We start from the raw sequence: 16491 nt of genomic DNA, 5'->3' as shown, positions 1-16491 counted from the left end.
CTTCCCTGCGAAAGTTTAGCCTCTCGATATCTCCGACAAGAAAATTTGTAGTAAATACGTGTTAAGTATAATTTAACCGAAAGTCGTTTAAATTGATACAACCCTTAATTTATTATTTTTTAAAAATATTTTTCTGTTTTATTGTTATAATTGTGAAAGCAAAAGAAACTAAAATATTCACGTACAGCTTATTTTCCAAAGGAAAGAGGCCGATGCCACTTACATGCAGAAATAAATCCTCTCAAATGCACTTAAGCTTGTAAATAACCAAATGAGTCAGTTTCCTGTTTTAGTGTGTGTTCTGTTATCTCTTAATTGCTATATGTGTGTGAGAAAGAAAGAGAAAGAAAAAAATTATAGAGCAAAAACCAGAAAAACGTAGGCGAAGAATAGGTAAAGAGAAAAAAAGATTATCATAAAGGAAAGAAAAATCAGTGTTCAAAGGAAGGCAGGAAGGTGTAGGCCGTGTTTTGATGTTGCTCAGATAGTGAGTGTTTATTTACTCTGAACATTTGCCTGTTAGCAGCGCAAATACTGCTTAATGTGCCTTCTTTCAAGTAACAGTTAAATTCTACTTTTCTTCTGCTTACAAAGACTCATTTTTTTATAGGAATAGGAATTTCTGTGTTTTGATCAAAGACTCCCATTTTTATTTCTTTGCGACCTTTTTCACTTGTTTATTTAACAAACATATTTGCACCGACAATTAGATGTCTTCTGGAGGTGAGAGATAAAGAGGTGAAAGGTCGTTGAGAAGTAGGAAGACTCACATCAAAGACAGAAAGAGAGGTCAAAACACTCGAGGGGAAGCACTGACAAAGGGCTTGGATGTGTGAGTAAGAAGGCGAGACTAATTTAAGTAACAACGGTCTGTGAAGCCTTTTCAAGGGTCAGGACGACCGGGTCAAATCCTGTTCCGGGTGTTCACACTTGGCTGCTGAGAACAGGCCGACAGTGTGCAGCTTGAGATAGCGTGAGGGAAGAAGAGAAAGTGGTGTGTCATCTACTTGTGTCTGACTTCTTTTGTGTACATTGTGTAGCTGTGATATGATTAACATCTCTAAGAAAACTCCTTTTGCTTTAGCATTTTACAGCCATTTCTCTTCTCTCTTTCTAGTTACATCTCTTTTTATAGACTAACCTTTTGCCACAAGTGTATTTTTATCTCAGCACACACTTGAACACACACATACACACGCTCACACAAACACAAATTTGAAAAGAGAAACAGAGCGAGTGAGAAAGCAAGAGAGTCAGTCATAGCAATAAATATCTAGAAACGACATGAATGTATTTACATACGAAGTAGAGAGCTAAGCCTCTTTATTGGGTGTTGTCAAGAGATTTCGAAAGAAGCTTAGCCACACACACACAAACTTTACACATGAACAATAGCATGCACACACACACACATGGGCGCTCGTGCACAAGCATCACGATTCTCTCAAGCAAAGAAATAAAAACAAACACCTACATTATAAGGTTATAACTGACCGAAGCATCGCACTTTCTGATGCGCGCTTCTCCTACATTGCATTAATATTACTGATAACCTACATTTTCTGTATTCAGATGACATTGTGCCCATCGCTTAGCTCCGAGTTTTAAAAACAATTACACTGGTGCGCCACTGGTCGTTAACTTTCGAATGCACAATGTTATATAGAGTAAGAATGAGAGATGTAGTTATAGGAAGGGAGAGAAGGATAAAGCGAGATAGGCAGAAGGAGGGACGAGAGAGGGATAGACAGATAGAGACAGACAGGATAGGGAATGTGATTAGCTATGAATGTTAACAGAAATTGTTATTCAAAAAATCATTTATTGCATTAATATTACTGATAGCCTACGAATAAATGTCACTGTGTCTATTTATATCACTTCTTACAACATAAGCTTATGTTTACTACATTGCATCACAAAGTGACTAAGATAAAGAAAGAAACACACTGAGAGAGAGTGAGGCACAATTAAGTGGCAAATGACAGACTTTTTTATTCCTGAAACACATTTTTGATTGAGAAGCTGTGCTGTGTTTTAAGGCAAATATTTAACCACAAGTGTTCAATCATTTTAAAACTGCGAAAAAAGAGAAAAAAAACTCATTACAAAGTCGCAGGTCTTTTTGCATGTAATACTAAAATACAAAAAAGTCAGATTTCAATGGTGGTAACTAAATTGAAGACTTCAAGACAGAATATGAATAAATCAGTTTTACAGCTATGTCAAATCACTTGTCTAGAGCTATTAGCTTTAAGAAGATATTAATTTCCGTCCTTGTACGAGTGCATTTCCGTTGTTCTTCATGTTAAGAATTGCTGGCTAGATTATTAAACGAGTGTCTCTGCTGGGATGGCTGTTGCTATGGAGCAGACATTAGACTAAGTGGATGTAACACATTTAAGACCTGTCACAAACTTCCGGTAAGAGCGAAACTGAGCAGTGTTGAAACATGTAACAAATAATCACTGCATTCTATTTGTAACGGATAAGTACTTAGTAGAGGGGGTTAGGAGGGAAGATCGACAACCGTGGTTGATCTGATTTAGCGTAGTGGGCTGGAAGTTGTTTGCCCTTGAGCAAATGACGCAAACTGGGACGTCAAAATAAGGTGACGTAAAATATAGAGAAAAATAACGTTAGAGAAAAAAAAAACAAAAACGGAAAGCAGAGAGCAGACGGCGGAACAAAAGTGAGAGCTGGTGGATTTTTCTCGGGACTTTCTCGCAACTGCTGCGACAGCGGAAAAAGTATTACGGAAAGTAATACCGTGGGTAAACTACAGGTGGATGTACTTCACAGGTCGTGAGTCACTGTAGTCCGTGTCCGCACCGTGGGGGAGCTCTGTGGCTTGGGCATCCCGCAGTACAGTTTCTTGGCGGGGTCAAGAAACCAAACACTGGTATCAGCGAGAAAAGAACAGAAAAACTTGGTGCAAGACTGGGGCACCGACTTCCATCTGTCGCCTGGAAGGGACAGTTCTTCACAGCCTGAGAGTAAGCGCCGGTGGAGGAAAGGTTTCCTCCCGGCCTTCAGCGAATCTAACATCATCCGGCCAAACATCTAGGAGGCGGCCGCATGCGCAAGACCGAGACGTTCCGCTTGTAAACTGTGGGTACTGTGAAAAACCATTTATTTTCAATAATAAATAGACTTCGTGGAAAGAAGATCAGTGGGACTAATTGGATTAGAGGACTTGGGAGGGTCTCAAAGACTGTAATATAAGAGGTTGATGTTTCATCGGGAGCGAACATTGTGTTCTTCATCGGTGACAATATTTGTGGGAGTCGATTTTATTGTTAACTTTAACAGTACGTGGGATGGATGATAATATATTGGTAATATATCTTGTGTGGCGAATGAAGGAGTGAATCTATCAGTGTGGATATTTTGCCTTTGTTTCAATTGACATTTTATTTGAATTGAATAATTATTCGTGCCTCTAAGAGGGTACGCCCACCCTCAAGCGATCAGGATATTTTGGTTTGTGAAAAGAATGCGCATGTCAGTGGATGGTCCGTGACATCTTGGTGACCCCCGACGTGATCGCTTTAGGGTGAGGCGGTACTAGGCGAGGTGGTTTACAAATATTGTACAAAAGGTATTATTAGTACTGTATCTGGTGGATTATTTTGACTACTCGTGTTTTGCCATCGTAGGGTACATTTCTTTAAATTGTTCTTGGGAGACATGGAATTCCCGGATATAGATAGCTTCATAGCCCAGGGTCAGGAACTGGGTTATACTAACAGTGCCCTGGAACAATACGTCAAACAGTGTCTTGAGAGGTTCGACGAGGAACAAGAGAGAGAGAATGGGCAGCAACAAAAGCGGAATGGGCAGCCGAAAGAGAAGAAAGGGAAAGAGAGAGAGAAAGGGAGTTTGAGTTAGAAAGACTTAGGCTACAAGCAGAAAGATTATCAAGAGTGATAACAGCAGACAGATTAGAAAGAGAAGCTGAAGCTGAAAGGGCAGCTAACGAAAGAGAAGCTGAGGCCGAACAAAATGACGGTCAGGAGTTCGCCGCTGTGAGCCAGGGTGCAGGTGAGGGCCCGCGATCACCTCGTAAGAACGGGCCGCGTGACGACAGCACACGGTGTCACGATTATTTCCCAAGAGCTCGGTATACACCAGAGAAGAGGTCTCCAAATTTCAGTAGGAAGATCAAATGTTACGCATGTAAGGGATTCGGACATATTGCCAGAGTGTGCGCCAACACACTAGGGACTTCCCGGAGGCAATGCTACAATTGTGGACGTTATGGTCACATTGCCCGGAACTGTCTCTACCAGAGAGCTCAATATTTAGGACCCAATAAATTCATACTGAGAAGGAAGAACCAGAGTATGTCACAAAGAGAAATGCAAGTAGCTCAGAAAGAAACAACATCTTCTGGCAATCGGCATCGATGGACATCATCGCGCCAATGTTACACCTGTGAAGAATTTGGACACATCGCCAAGGAGTGTCCCAATCATAAACACAAAGATTCCACGAGTGGAAATGAGAAAAGAGATAGCAAAGATCTTGAGAATATCATCACACGAGTGAAATCGCTGGAGGAAAAATTCGAGGCAGAAAGAGCTGCTCACATGGAAACTAAATCTACCTTAGAAAATGTCCAGCTGCGTCTTAGGAACCTGGAGAAAACATTAGAAGCGGAGAAATCAGCTAACAAGTATGATGGGGCAGAGAAAGATTTGATAAAACAAGTCAGGGAACTTGAACAAACATACGATGAGGGAAAAGCAAGGAAAGTGTATCTGAGAAGTCAACTGGGAAAAAGGAAAGAAGAAAAGACGGACATTAGCATTACAAGAATTCCAGTTTTTTGTAGAAACTATCAAAGGAACAGCCTTTTAAACCACAAAAGGCTTATTTCAATGGATGCTAGCTCTTCAAGAGTTTCAGTTTTCAGTTGAGACGATTAAGGGAACAGAGAATCTTCTCGCTGACAATCTATCCCGGGTGGAGTGGGACCAATTTATCCCGTAGAAGTGAAAGAAAGAAAAATTCTTAAATTGATTTTTTCATTCTTTTTTTTTCAGGAGGGGAGGAATGTAACGGATAAGTACTTAGTAGAGGGGGTTAGGAGGGAAGATCGACAACCGTGGTTGATCTGATTTAGCGTAGTGGGCTGGAAGTTGTTTGCCCTTGAGCAAATGACGCAAACTGGGACGTCAAAATAAGGTGACGTAAAATATAGAGAAAATAACGTTAGAGAAAAAAAAAACAAAAACGGAAAGCAGAGAGCAGACGGCGGAACAAAAGTGAGAGCTGGTGGATTTTTCTCGGGACTTTCTCGCAACTGCTGCGACAGCGGAAAAAGTATTACGGAAAGTAATACCGTGGGTAAACTACAGGTGGATGTACTTCACAGGTCGTGAGTCACTGTAGTCCGTGTCCGCACCGTGGGGGAGCTCTGTGGCTTGGGCATCCCGCAGTACAGTTTCTTGGCGGGGTCAAGAAACCAAACACTGGTATCAGCGAGAAAAGAACAGAAAAACTTGGTGCAAGACTGGGGCACCGACTTCCATCTGTCGCCTGGAAGGGACAGTTCTTCACAGCCTGAGAGTAAGCGCCGGTGGAGGAAAGGTTTCCTCCCGGCCTTCAGCGAATCTAACATCATCCTGCCAAACATCTAGGAGGCGGCCGCATGCGCAAGACCGAGACGTTCCGCTTGTAAACTGTGGGTACTGTGAAAAACCATTTATTTTCAATAATAAATAGACTTCGTGGAAAGAAGATCAGTGGGACTAATTGGATTAGAGGACTTGGAGGGTCTCAAAGACTGTAATATAAGAGGTTGATGTTTCATCGGGAGCGAACATTGTGTTCTTCATCGGTGACAATATTTGTGGGAGTCGATTTTATTGTTAACTTTAACAGTACGTGGGATGGATGATAATATATTGGTAATATATCTTGTGTGGCGAATGAAGGAGTGAATCTATCAGTGTGGATATTTTGCCTTTGTTTCAATTGACATTTTATTTGAATTGAATAATTATTCGTGCCTCTAAGAGGGTACGCCCACCCTCAAGCGATCAGGATATTTTGGTTTGTGAAAAGAATGCGCATGTCAGTGGATGGTCCGTGACACTATTGATGCCAGTTTAGTGATTCACAACTTTAGACAAAACCTGCCAATATCCATATTGGGCATTCTCTGTTATATTACAACATGCAGCTTTACATTCATTTATTAAATTATTTGAAATAGTTGTGAATGTACAGATTGTTGCTGCTATCTACAGAAAAAGAAGGACCTTTTTGATCACATTCTTTACAAGTAAAAGCAAGACCTTTCTTTTTAATGATACTAGCAAGGCAGAGAAAGAGAAAGAGAAAGAAAGAGAGAGAGAGAGAGAGAAGTTAAAGACAGAAGGACAAAAGTAAGATTGAGATAGATACATAAACGACACATATATACATAAATGGTAATGAAATTAAAAGGCAAATTGCAGCCGTGAGGGATGCTAGAGAGAAGGAGTCAAAAACTTATCTTTCACTCCTGTAAAAACATTGGCTACAACAAGTGTCTACACTCTGTCTATAAACCCAAATCTATACAACTATTTATCTCTGATATTTCTATTCTAAAACGTGAGTATGCCTTGCTTATGTTACACATTATCGTTCTATAGTGCTTTTGAGACTAACATACATCTCAGAGTGTGAGCTAGTTTGAAGAACAGTTCAATTAGTGAACAAAACAGCAAAAGAATATTTACACCTTAAGTAAGTCAGGATTACTGTAGCCAAATGTTTTGGCATGTGGTAAACATGTGACACCATAAGAGATTTCTTTGAAAACTCGACAGAACGCGGTTTCTTTTAAATCTCATAAAATAATTTCGTTATACTGAAGTTACTGTCTTTGGGTTTTTAACATGTGTGAAGAGGTAGACACTATGAATGTTGAATGCGATGGTAGATATCTGCATGATCTTCTTGTCTAGTGCGGTCCTCTTGGAACTGAAGGACATTGTATTCCTCTTCTGATATGACTGCTTCAGAATAGACCTGTTATAATATAACAGTTTTCTGACATGTCCTAAACTAAATTAAAAACGTTGTAAATAGTAACCTCCTCCCTTATGTGTGATATATGGGAAATGCCAACATGATACTTTGGGGTTAAAGAAATAGTTGAGATAAAAATATTACTTTTGCAAATAACATTAAAATGATTCTTACAAGTCATTAAAAATCGTACCCCAGTGTCAGGCTGGTGTTGTGTAGGCACTACAGCCCAGGGAACTATATGGTACACACCCAGACCAGAGTCGGTGGGCACTTCAGTGACATTCATATAGCAAGTTCCTGAAATTAAGACATTAAAATGAAGTATAGTCTATATATACATATGCAGTTGCAATGTTGTGTCACACTAATTTTTGTTACTCTTCAAATGATGTCAAACATTACTTATGGACTTTTGATAAGCCAAATATCTGTGTTAAATCTTTACATATTAAGTCTTTTTTTTTATGTCATAATTTCTCAAGTTTTCGATTTTTTATAATGTCGGAGAAGATCATGTCACCTGTTAAATCACTGAAATTTCTTCCCCAAGCTGTTGTTCTCTGCGACTGAAGTGTTGGTCTCGTCCTTGATTCAGTCATCTGGGCCATATCTTGGCTTTCCTGGGGATTACAGACCTTATCAATCTCTGTGTTTTCAGTTGTTTGGCTTAGTGTCACATATTCATCCTCGACCTGACCAGAGGTCGTTGTCATAACGACGGTATACAGGTCTCCAGAAGGAGCGGCGTGACGTATGATGGGGGTCTGTGAGCTGTTGACGACGTCACGGGACTGAGATAATCGCTTCTTTCGATGGCAGAAGTAACTAGCACAAGGCCAAAATCTCAGGTTTATCTTTCCTTTACAAATCGTTCCTGAAAAAATCAAAAGTACAATTTCTTAATCTTGTAACATTCTACAAAGAAGGATTATAAATATCTGATATCTCAAAGAAATTTGAGAAAAGCTTTCGTCAACGACGTCTGGGGTGTTAACTGCGTCATTAATGTTAATTATTTTATAAATGTAGATATTTTTAGAGACGAGGACCCTGCATGGAAATATCTTCATAAACGCAAACTAGCACTGTTATCTAATTCACATGTTTTCATTCGTCATTAATTACTTAGTAACGAGTTTGCTACCAGAGAACAATGTTTGTAAAAACGAGATACTTACATAGAGATTACCGTCGTTGTTGTCACTGGTAAGTTTAAACAAATCTAAAATTCAATTATTCTGATAATAAAATATGTGTCCATATTTCTATTCCGTGCAGTTCCTTTCTCACTCAGATCGGAGCTCTTACGACTTACTATCCTCTGGGAACAACTTTATGTCGAATCTTTGAACAATCAGAAACTAATTACTGTACTTACCAAACTTCATTAAAAAAATTATGAAAAAAAACTTCATGACTTTTCAATGGTGACAATTTCACCAGTTTTTGATATTCTAATCGATCTGCTGCAGTATATTGAAGAAAATATAAACAAAGAAGGATATCACTAACAATTCTGTTTTAGGGTTCATTATCAGTCTTTAACAGAATCGTGTTACCAAAAATCTAAGCCCATTTAACAAAAAGATAAATTATTTAAAATGTACGACATGGAAAAAGTTTAGAGATACTAGACTCTAACAAGGGTTGCTAGTAAGCGTACTGTAGAAGGCAATGGAATTTATTGATAGACCTACGCTACTAAAAATTACTAAAAAAAACTGCAAAAAAGGCATTAACACATTAATAGACAGAATTTTGAAATGTTAAAGACAGGAAGATAAACCACCTGACAGTTATAGCTAAGAATATTTATACTGAAAAAATTAAAAAGCAAATAAAGTAGCTTTGTACGAAAGACAGAAGGAGAACGTGAAAAAAAGGTAAATTAAAATATAATCAATAATATAAAACCAATGTGCAGTATATTTTACTTTATAGCAATTGCTTTAAAATTACTTAGTATTAATATGTGTCAGGTATATCAGGAGAAAGACATATTGAAACATATGACATAAAAAGTAGATTTCCCCGAATCCATTTGAGTCATTTGGTCCAGAAACAATCATTATCAAAACTATAATGCTGCTCTAAAATTGGGGTCTTGAGAACTATCTAATAGAACAGTAATCACTCAAACCTTTTTGCCGTTTAACTATAAAGATAGTAATGAGTGTTCCAATGATGGTGATTAGCATAACTGCGGCAACAATACCACCAATCATCCATGCCTTTACGTTTGCTGCTGATGTCTGTTCTTTTCCTGTAACAATAAGGCCAATATATCCACACAGAAGTATAAAATAAATAAATTTTTGATTTTATAATAAACTCAGGATTTAACAAAATCTTATTCAAATTTTGTTCCACAATGTATAATAAAAATTAAGTTATTTTCTTCTGTAATTGGTACTAATTGCGATAAGTTAATAAATACATAAAAAGCTTTCGAACGCGCACATACACGCACGTCACTATATATATATATATAGCCTGTGTTTCTATCAAACTTTTATTACTATTATTAAGCATAACCGTTTCTGTTTTGTTCGCAATTTCTCAATAAAAGGGATCGACTAATTTTTCTAAAATCTTATAATGAAAACATTACATTTATGTTCAGGCAAAGTTTGCTTCATGACTTCATTGATTACCACAGTCATTACGTAAACTAAACAAAATTCTCAAGTTTCCTTTTTGCTAAAATCCATCATCATTTAGTCACTTTATTCTTGTATCATTTTTGTGATTCATAATTTAATGTATACAGTCGCATATGTATCTGCGAAATAATTTTCCCAGAAGATAAAAACGCTGCGGAAATGTAGCTATATAGACACAATAACAAACAATGAAAGTGTAATCTATACGCTAATACAGCCAATACAATCTGTCATTTATATTAACACTACTGACACTAACCATAAGATGACTAGAGTTTATTATATATAAATATTGGTGCACTTGTTGGCAAACGTTAAGCGTATGTACATGTGTGCTTCTATGTGTCTATGTTTTTGTGCAGATAAATGTATGTGTTTTATTTTTAAATCTCTGAAATATTAGCCTAACAAAAGTTAGTTTACTTCCTAAAAAATACGACACACTGAACATTTTTGCACTACACAATACGCTGAACAGTCTTTGACCACTGATAAGACTGCATGGATAACAAACAATGTACTTACCTACTACTCTCAGGGTGTAAACAATTGTATGGTTAATAAACCCATTAGGACCCCATGTCAGACGACATGTATATTTGCTGTTGTCATTTTCTCTCTGAACATCTTGGAGAAGTAATATTCCATCAGTCTTTCCATCCCAAGACAAGTTTGCTGGTGGGTTGCCCATGTTTAAGGAGGTACAGATGCAGGTAACATTGGATCCCTCAGTAACATTGTCTGTACAGTTGTACTCAGGTTTATTTGGAGGTACTGCACAATATATATATATGTTATCTCTAAATGCATGAATAAATATACATAAAGTTTTAACACACCAGACACATCTGGTATTTCGAGAACGAGCGTAAAATAATAGTCAACGTTTAGCATCGGTTACTGTACATAAACAAGTTTTTAACAGAAGATTCTACTGTCTCTCAGATATAGTAAGGTGACCCTGCATTAGAAAATAAATATTTTATTGTATTTTTCATCGTTTATTAGTTTTGTAACAATAAATCAATTGTGTGAATAGTCCTAACAACCTGTTTTAAACAGAAAAAAATAAATATTACAATTAAGGACATATTTAAAGAATATAAAATATCTTACATATGTTGATAATTTCAACGAAGAAATCCTGAGAACCAGGACTTATTTCAATTCTGTAGGTAAACTCCTTTTGGTCAACAGGCATGACTTTACTAAAGGAGCAAACTGCTTTCCAGTATTCTCTATTCAAATTATTGTAATATTTCTGTTGACCGTGGAAATCACCTGTGATCTGTAATCGTTGTAATAAAAAAAGAACGTTTTTAAATGAATTATATTTTATTACCACACTTTTATACAAGTTTTTACTCGCAAGAGTGTGTGCGTGTCATAGAAATATAGTAAGATATACAGACAAGAACGTTATTTGGTACAAGAAAAGTAAACAAACTTAAAATGATCAATAAATCAAGCGCAGATCAGTTGACACATTCAACTAAAAACAACAATTCAACCACAAAACTTTCAGTTAACAATTTAATAAACGGCTTATTATTGCTTCTTTTAACAATTTTAATAGAAGACTATTTATTCTTAAGAATACATTTTTCTGCATTTTTTTAAAATTCTTAAACCTTTATGTTTATCATACACTTATACGACTGACAAAAGCACAGTTTATTAAGCCGTTACATAATGAGTGTTTATAACTATAGCAATATGAATAAAGAAAAGAAATGCGAAATAATGCTAGCTAAAAAAATACAGTTTAATGTTCAATTTACAGTTTCCAATTCTATTTATCTAAACTTCTTAATAGGTAAATATTTCTCTTTTTTTAAAGCATAATATTGAAGACCTTTAAAGTTGAAAGAATATTTTTCAACTGTTATTTTAAGTTTAGAAACAAGTTATTACGGACATCTTGTTATTGACTAGATCGGAAAGCAACCATGTGTGTTGCCCATTTAAATGTTTATGTGTTTGTTGAGGATGCACAACATTTTCTTTCTCGATAGCATTTTTACAAAATCTTATTCAAATTTTATAAGTAAAAGTGTGTTTTATTACTTTATAATAAATTAGAATAGATTACCCTGGCACTGTTTTCGCGCCACGTGCAGGTGTAATTGTCGTTTAACATGAACATGTTTTCAACTTGGCATGACCCTTGAACCCGCCAGTTTGATATCGTCACACTGCAGTCTCCAGGAACAATTCTAGCAGGCGCTGTTAAGTCAAAGTAAATATTTAAACCGTCCATCACCTGAAGATGCTTTGTTGACTAAATACATTTACTGTATATCAAGGTTAAACAAACTGTTTATATCTCACTATAATTATTACCTACTGACTAAAAGAAATGATCATTGGTTATATGTTAATATTTTTGTGACAGCGGTTAGACCTTTTAGCTTAAAACAAAAACAAGGTCTAAGTAGCAGTAATGATGGAAATGTAGTAAATAGGTTAGGAAATCGGTATAATATTTTTATGCATTTTTTAAACACTCGTGTTACTATGATGCTAATATTTTCTCACAAATGTTTTGGTTTTAAGTTATCCCATAGATAACAACATGTTTATGTAGGCCTATGAGTGTGTGGGGGGAAGAAGGAGGATGTAGATGCAGGAGTTAGTTCGTGCGTACGTACGTGAGCATGTGTGGGATTTAAATTAGTTGCAAAACAAAATACTTAAATAAAACACACAAATACACACACACACACACACACAGACACTGATAAGAGTAGTACCATACGACAGTCAAAGTGACATCGTACGACAAAATGTATCTTAGATGAAAACTATTTTTTTTTCCTAAATGTTCTTCAAAATCTACCAGAGTTGACATTTGTTAATACTAAAGATGTCCATCTAGTCTCCTATGTGAGCAAATGTTAGACGCTTAAAATCACCATCAAGTCCGTTATGAAAAAACCATTATGGACTTTCAGTTCCAGTTAACCTGCTGTGTTCCAGCAAGAACTTGTTTTGTAGTGATATGTCACATATTTAGCAATCTACTTACCGAATATTCTCAAACTGCACCATGTTACTGCTGCGTAATTGACGCAAAGTAAATGACGAGATGAGTTTCTGTCGATTTTAGTTATTGTAAGCTCGGAACTGTAATCAGCAGATGAAGAACTTTCTAGACGTAGTTTATACATGATGTTGTCAGATGTACAGCTGTTCTCATCGCAAGCACCCATCCTAAACATTTTCAATTCACCAGTCAACCAGACCAGCGAACTTCTACTAAATGTACCACATGTGAATGATGGACTCGTGTCCTCAACAACATCCACATCGCCGTTTACACAGTTGCTGATCTTTAAACCTGTAGCACGGGTGATAAAGATAATTTTGGTATAAAATTATTGAAAACAATGCAAGACAGTGTGAATCTGATATAACAGGTTGTGGCTGCAGCCACTACAACCAAGTTATTGCTTATATAAGACAGACAGCTCTAACATGTCTATTTAGGTTCAAGACACTGAATCTGACATTCCTGATAGATAATATTGGTTCCGACCACCCGTGGTAGGGTACACTGAGGAGCAATGATTGATGCCTTTTTCTAAAGCATATGAGAGTTTCCGTTTTATCATTTTATGCAGCATGCATCATTTATACCTTCACTGTTGCTCTCTGTTCCTCTAGGCTTCTTTTATTAACGGTGTTTAGTGAGGTTAAGAAAATAGATTGCAAACGGCTCTATTCTAAAAAAAACTACACCACTTTTTTATATTGTTGCTAAAAAATATTTGTATGAAATCTGTTTTCCTTTTCATGGATCATTTATTAGCTCTTTCCCTTTCTTTCTTCCTGATCTCGTCGTCTGATTCAGTGCTTTTCTCCGACAAAAACAATCGCACATCGACATCGCGATTTTATTTGTGTTTTAACAAGTAAAACTTAGTTGTATGCACTATCATTATTTTTATCTTAAGGCAGGATTATAAAACTCAGTATCCTCACCGTCGTCTCCATTTATGTTTGTACAAGCAATGTGAAAAATTAAAACATATTATCAAATGAAAACTAATGAGACTGAGAACACACGATAGAAACAATTATTCAATAGTCAACTTACCAATTATTCTCAATCTACATTGTACCGACGTCAATTGGTGTTTACAGATTATTCGAAAAGCTGTGTCTCTCTTGATGTCTGATATCTTTAGCACAGATTTGTAGCCGTTTGATGATTCTAAGCCTAATTTAAATTTGTTGTTTTGAAATTCACATCTCTCTGTATCGCAAAATCCAATATAAAAAGTTCTTTTCTCATCACCATAGTCATTAAAAGCATGCCATTCTAACCAATTACTCCAGAATGTGCCACATGTGAATGAGGGACTCGTGTTCTCAACAATGTCCACACTGCCGCTTTCGCAGCCTTCGATATTTAAACCTGCAGCCAACATGATAAAGACAATTATGTTCTTAATAAAAACATACACAATGCACAAGGCTGTTGTAATAGTTATAGGACACAAAATCTCATGAAAATTTTATAGTAGCATAAAAAGTACTTGCTGAAGTCAAAATTCAATTGCCAGCTTCTGCTTCCAATTTGAGCATCCATCGCTCTAAGTGTTAACATTTGGATTTAAAAATTAAATTCACCATGGTTAAAAAAAAATAACTTTTTTTATCTTTGAATCTCATTAAAACTTTGTGGCAAAGTAAATGGATCTACTTACAGATTTGTCAAAGCTGGTATTGGATGCATACAGACATTTGCTAATTATATCTACTGTTTGACCGTTGTGTTAAAAATAACATCGGAGACAAAAAGAAGAAGGGAGGAATAAAGAGAGATCACAACAAATTTCATATAACTTATCTGTAAAAAAAGGGAAAAAGAGCATGCTCTTACAATATGTGACACAAAATGTTTTATGCAAGTATATAAGTATTTGAAGAAATGATAGTGAACAAATGAAATGAACAGTGACTATAAAGTACACAAGACTGTAACGAGTCTGAGGTGATAATAACGAGAAAAAAAAGTTAAAGGGTATGCAACACAGAAATATCGGCAAGACAGACTAATTAAGATGTTTAAAAGGAGAAAGATATATGTAAATGTATGTTTTATACATAATATATATACACACAGAAAGTGAGTTCAACTGGTTGGCTACAATATCCATTGTGGTGACAAGAGTAGATACTGTACTCTTGTCAGAGGCGTAGTCAAGTCTTGGAATGTAGGGAAAGAGAAGTTTAAAGAAAAAGACAGGACTAGTGTCTTCAAAGTATTGAAGCAGATGGAAGACAAGTTGCACTGAATTCAAACACTGACGAACACAGACAGTCAGTACACAGACAGGTGAAATGTGAACGTTAGCATTATGAACATAAATTGATGATCTTACTGGTCGCATAGTCGTGAGTAAGAACAAGTGGAGAAGTACGAGACAGATGATTATCAACACAAGTTCTGTTATACAGAGAAAAATCAGACTATGGCAGGGAGATGCTAGAAGTGCCACAAAAAATGATAAATCTTTAAAGGAGGGTAAAAAGATCAACTGTGTCTAATGCAGCAGACAGGTCAAGAAGAACCAAGGCAGAAATCCCTAATGCCAAGAAGAGAGAATTAAACAGCTTCCTAAATGCAATGAGTCACACTACAATCAAAACGACTGCACGCTGACTACATATTTATTAATGAAAATGTTGCAGAACACTCTGAGTTGTGTCATCAGGATGTGCTTACATACTTTACATAAGGAAAACAATATGAACACTTTACTTTAGTTGTGTCATACATTAGAATAAAACAGGCTTTAACAAAGCACGTTAAAACAAACGAGAAAACAGTGGTTAGTAAGCAGTGGGTCTAAGAATTGTTCGTTTATCATGAGAATGCTTGTACTAACATCCCCCTATTTAACTATTTAAGTTATATAAGTCATGTTTGCTTTAAACAAAACAAGATTGTTTAGTGCTTTTACTTCCAATTACACTAACTAGTTGGTTGTTTATGAAAAGGAGAGTGTATCGGCAGTGTTGAGATTACAGTGTTGACAAGCTAGAGGTTCATCAGTGCTCTCTAAGGAAAACCCCTGATAGCAGGTTTATAGAGATTTGTGCAAATCACAAGCTTCAATATACATGTAATAAAATCAAAAATCAGATAATAATAAAAGCTCATATATCTTTGCCATTGCGAACTGAAGCATAGTGATTGTGAATAATAAAGTCAAGTGTTCACATCACCAAACAGTGTAGCAGCTCACTTACCACAATGACCCTCCAGTACGAGTAGTGCAGCAAGACACAGCATCCATAGTCTCCAGCTAGCCATCGCTCTATAGAGTTTATAAAGGCTCACAGAGAAGCTAAATGACTGCAATAACAAGGTTAGAATATCCTGTGTACTTTTGCTGGTGACACGACATCCTCTCTCTACACAGAATGCAATGCAGTCAACACTATGGCGCCTTCCTCTAACGGTCTGTGGTGCATGGAGAGGTTGAAAAAACTTCCTTGTTCTATTTATAGTATATATAGTCTTATGAGTTTCAACGAAGAAATTCAACCGACTTTTAATGATTTTCCAGATTTTTTTATCAAATATTTTATTCAACTTGAAGGAAAATTTTGGTGCACTTAATGTATCTGCGTGCCCACGTGCTACAATAAAATACATGAACAGCGATACTTAATATGTCAATAAGGGAATAAAAATTAATTTGAGCCGGAAAAAGATTTTTAAAAAGCATGCTAAAGGAATGACCCTAAATAGTTGCATGCAATAAAGATGTATACAAATGTACAC

At 36.3% G+C, this 16491-nt stretch overlaps 1 protein-coding gene across 2 annotated transcripts; it reads right to left on the bottom strand.

Annotated features, from left to right (window-relative positions):
• Positions 1-6196: 6196 nt before the first annotated feature.
• LOC112568149 lies at positions 6197-16189 on the bottom strand. Of its 2 annotated transcripts, XM_025245279.1 has the most exons (10): positions 15954-16189; positions 13792-14112; positions 12721-13032; positions 11785-11918; positions 10809-10980; positions 10218-10466; positions 9170-9292; positions 7550-7903; positions 7220-7326; positions 6197-7026 (listed from the first exon to the last, which is right to left on the bottom strand). In XM_025245279.1, exons 1-10 carry the CDS (start codon positions 16015-16017, stop codon positions 6913-6915), a joined length of 1950 nt encoding a protein of 649 aa, XP_025101064.1. In that variant the 5' UTR covers positions 16018-16189; the 3' UTR covers positions 6197-6912. The 2 variants fall into 2 exon arrangements, with proteins under 2 accessions (XP_025101064.1, XP_025101065.1); XM_025245280.1 differs by lacking the exons at positions 12721-13032; positions 13792-14112 and having other exon boundaries at positions 15954-16187.
• Positions 16190-16491: the final 302 nt, after the last annotated feature.

The sequence above is a fragment of the Pomacea canaliculata genome, linkage group LG7 (assembly GCF_003073045.1).
Source record: "Pomacea canaliculata isolate SZHN2017 linkage group LG7, ASM307304v1, whole genome shotgun sequence".
NCBI lineage: Eukaryota > Metazoa > Mollusca > Gastropoda > Architaenioglossa > Ampullariidae > Pomacea > Pomacea canaliculata.
The sequence above is the reverse complement of the archived record's forward strand: the minus strand, read 5'-3'. Positions and strand labels throughout refer to the sequence as shown.

Bases quoted from the DNA above. Each gene is read 5' to 3' on its own strand.
- LOC112568149 (XM_025245279.1), bottom strand. From the start codon at position 16,017: ATGGCTAGCTGGAGACTATGGATGCTGTGTCTTGCTGCACTACTCGTA. The intron at 14,113-15,953 runs GTAAGTGAGCTG...TGTTGGCTGCAG, and splicing joins CGTACTGGAGGGTCATTGTG to GTTTAAATATCGAAGGCTGC. The intron at 9,293-10,217 runs GTAAGTACATTG...TTATTGTTACAG, and splicing joins TTACACCCTGAGAGTAGTAG to GAAAAGAACAGACATCAGCA.